At 41.0% G+C, this 3,490-nt stretch overlaps 1 protein-coding gene across 1 annotated transcript; it reads left to right on the top strand.

The window, feature by feature from the left end:
• The first annotated feature begins 258 nt into the window (after positions 1–258).
• LOC136571624 (probable G-protein coupled receptor 141) lies at positions 259–2,791 on the top strand. The gene is made up of 2 exons (XM_066572152.1): positions 259–279; positions 1,844–2,791. Exons 1-2 carry the CDS (start codon positions 259–261, stop codon positions 2,789–2,791), a joined length of 969 nt encoding a protein of 322 aa, XP_066428249.1.
• Positions 2,792–3,490: the final 699 nt, after the last annotated feature.

Consider the following 3,490-nt stretch of genomic DNA (forward strand, 5'->3'; position numbering starts at 1 on the left):
CTCTTTTTGGAGACATCTTTTCAAACTGAAGTTTAACAACTTGGAGAAACCGATGAAGAGCTCTTGCTAATCCCTTCTGACTTGCATGGTTGTGAGGATGAAATTAAATGACTCAGAAACAAGAACAGAACTGGAAGGAACTTGCACCATTTCTGATGCAAGAGCTGCAGTGTGCCAATCTGCAGTGACTTTAATAAAACAAACAACCCATTGTAATTCTCTTAATGTACTGGAATTAGTTGTCCACATAACTCTGAAATGCAAGAGCAAACACAAAAGGTCAGCAATGCCAGCAATCAACGCATCAGTTTGAGATATGGCACTTATACTGATTATAGTAAGATATCTGGAGTCTTAGGTGAATTGGGAGAGCTAGAGAATAACTTTTTAATGTATGAAGAGACCTTGATTACTGTGAGGGTATGTGCTTAGAAATATTGCTAAGAAACAACAGAAAACACCTGAGGTGCATAACAGATATTCATTCCCCACTATGAGCAAAAACAATTTATAAAACTGTTACAGGCATTTCCTCTTTTCCATAAAATGAGTAGACTGCTAAAAAACTTTCCCCTCCTAACTTTTGGCAGGGTGTGCTGCCGAAAAAAATGAAAATAAAGCTGAAACATCACTCATACAAAGAGACTGAGAAACTACTTTCTAAAGTGAAAAGCATTTGAGTATTAAATGAAAAATCACAAAAGCTTGGGAGAGAACTCCTTCTCGTGTTGTGGGATTCACTGATAAAATGGGTGACTTACCAGAGTCAGTTTTAAATCACAGTTCAGGCAGCAGTAGCAGTACAGCTGTCATAGTATGGAGCCCAACACTGTTCAGTTTTCCCTGCTTCTTTTCTGTAACTGTAATATGAACATCCCCTGGACATATTTACAGATGCAAATATGCTTCAGGATAACACCCTACCTGAATTCTTCCCCTCCTATATGATCTCGTAATACTTAAAATCCTAACAGGGGCTGCATTTAGATTTATAAGAATTATTTCTAATCTCTTTTTTAGACAGTAATATATTAAAAATGTATAGCACACTTTTTAAACTTGCTATTAACTTGCATCTAGCTTCTGCTTTGGTCAGACAGGATGATTTACACTCACCCAGGATGTCCTTTCCTAATGTTTTCTAGCAGCCCATTTTGTAACACCCAGTTGCTACATGTAAGATGTGAAATGGCCTGAGAATCAGGACAGTGCTGCCCACATTTCTTGGCCTGGTAGGATCTAAGCACGATTTCCGTGGAGTCTGGATATCCATGGTGTTTAATCCCTTGCTCAGAGAAACTGTCCATGGAGAAGAAGTTGGCTGTAATGTGTTCAAAACTCAGCTCTCAGTAACAAACAGAATTTATATCTTAGACAGAACAACATATGGATGTTATCTGGCCCTGGGAAGGACAGATTTGTGTTGCAAGTAAACAAATTGATGAATGAGTAGCAGTATTAAAACAATATCTCTGACCTTTACTGTAAAAGCATGCAGATGCTCAGAAGAGAGGAGAAAAAATAACAGAGCACAAAATCACCACAACGATGTAGTTTCTCTAAGGATCATTTCTCCCCATATATTATTGATTCATACTTATTTTTAGGAGTATGGCTGGAAATGTCATAAGGACTAGAGCAGTTCTCTACCCAACCTTCTCATCCATTTTTCCTTAGGCTGGAGGATGTTTGGATAAATGTGCATGTTATAGCTACTGATGCCATCTTTGAGATTTCAGGATTGTTCCTTGAGCATGAGACAAGTGGGAAGTCCTTCTGGCTTTTTAGGTAGGCCATCTCATTCCTACCTTATCTTAGTCTTTCTGTACTCTTCCCTTTCCAGAATATGTTCCAGGAAGATTTCAGTAGCATGACTGAAGGGACCAGGAACAGCAGCGACTCCTCTTCTGCCTTCGTTCACACCAGCACCGTGAGTGCCATACTGGTCACTGTCTACTCGGTTGCCTTGGCTGGAGGTGGAATTGGGTCCATCACAATGTCCTTTGTGCTGCTCAAGATGAACACTCTGTCCGTGACCACGACTGCCATCATTAACCTGGTGGTTGTGCACAGCCTCCTCCTCTTCACGGTGCCCTTCCGCCTGCACTACTATGTCAAAAAGAAGTGGGTATTTGACATGCCATTTTGCAAGATGGTGAGTGCCATGGTGCACATCCACATGTACCTAACCTTCATATTCTATGTGATCACGCTAGTGATCCGGTGGCTCATCTTCTTTCAGTGGAAGGACAAGGTGGAATTTTACAGGAAGCTGCACGCCATTGGGGCAAGCGCTGCTGTGTGGCTCTTCGTCATGGTCTTTGGGGTGCCGCTCTTCTACTTCGAGTATGGACGCTCAGGCTTGTACAATAATACAACATGCTTCAAGTTCCAGAAAGAGCTACAGCACGAGAGTGTGAAAGCCCTGAACTACACCCTAATTGTAGCTGTTGCCCTCATTTCTTGTGTCCTCTTGAGCTTGCAGATTTTTATCTTGGTAAAAGTGGCAAGAAAATTTTCCACCTCCCTCTGTTCACACCAAGAATTCTGGGCCCAGGTGAAAAACTTGATTTTCATCTGGATCATCATAATTTGGTTCCTTCCCTATCACCTGTTCAGGGCCTACTACATACATTATGTGAGTGATTTTGAACAGTTAGAAAGCTACAATGAGGTTTTTTTGAGCCTGACTGCCCTGAGCTGTCTGGACTTGCTGTCATTCGTGCTGAGTGGAAGCCGCTTCTTCAAGCAAAATGTGGGGATGCTCCACAGGAGGTTGTTTTGCTGCTAGCATCAGCCTCCTGGAGCATGTGCAGGACCTGGGAGAGGACAGTGATGGACAGACATGGCAAACTCACTCGTCAGCAAGTTGAGGGTGTGCTCTGGAAATGGTACAGCATGTCCACACAGGGCTTTGCATGTCAGCTTCCTGAATTAATGGAACAAACGGCCCCCAGGGTCTCAGCTAGTAAACAGGAAGGTGATGTCAGCAATTTCCTCATGGTGCTACTCAGTGAGTTGTGGATGGACCTGGAGAAGAGGGAAGAAAGGTCACGGGCTCTTCTCTCTTACTGTTTTTACATTAAGATTTGTGAAGTCAAAGGCACTAGGAGGAGACTTGAGAATTGCAATGTAGAAACACAAAGAAGTAAGCTGGTTTATATGGACTAAGGTACAGATTTTTGAAACTTAAAGATCTATATCTTTTCCCATACATTTCATATTTATTTCCCATAAGCTCTCATAAAATATCAGGGAAGATATTGCTCTTCCTGAGTAGGTCTGTTTCTTTACTGTTAAGCATAACTTTCTAAGTGAATTGAACTATTAAACCAGCTATTTAGAACTAAATCAGTGATAGATAGTTATTTCTTAAAATATTTTCTCAGAATCACTTTTTGAGATGGTATCACTGCAGCAGAAAAGAATTTTATCTTTCTCACATTATGAAAATATGTCTAAAAATTATACACTATTACTGAAATGGACA

Source organism: Molothrus aeneus, chromosome 1 (genome assembly GCF_037042795.1).
Source record: "Molothrus aeneus isolate 106 chromosome 1, BPBGC_Maene_1.0, whole genome shotgun sequence".
NCBI classification, from domain to species: Eukaryota; Metazoa; Chordata; class Aves; order Passeriformes; family Icteridae; genus Molothrus; species Molothrus aeneus.

Excerpts from the sequence above, each read along its gene's own strand:
- LOC136571624 (XM_066572152.1), top strand. The coding sequence starts at position 259 with ATGCAAGAGCAAACACAAAAG. Across the intron at positions 280-1,843 it reads TGCAAGAGCAAACACAAAAG|AATATGTTCCAGGAAGATTT; the intron begins GTCAGCAATGCC and ends TTCCCTTTCCAG.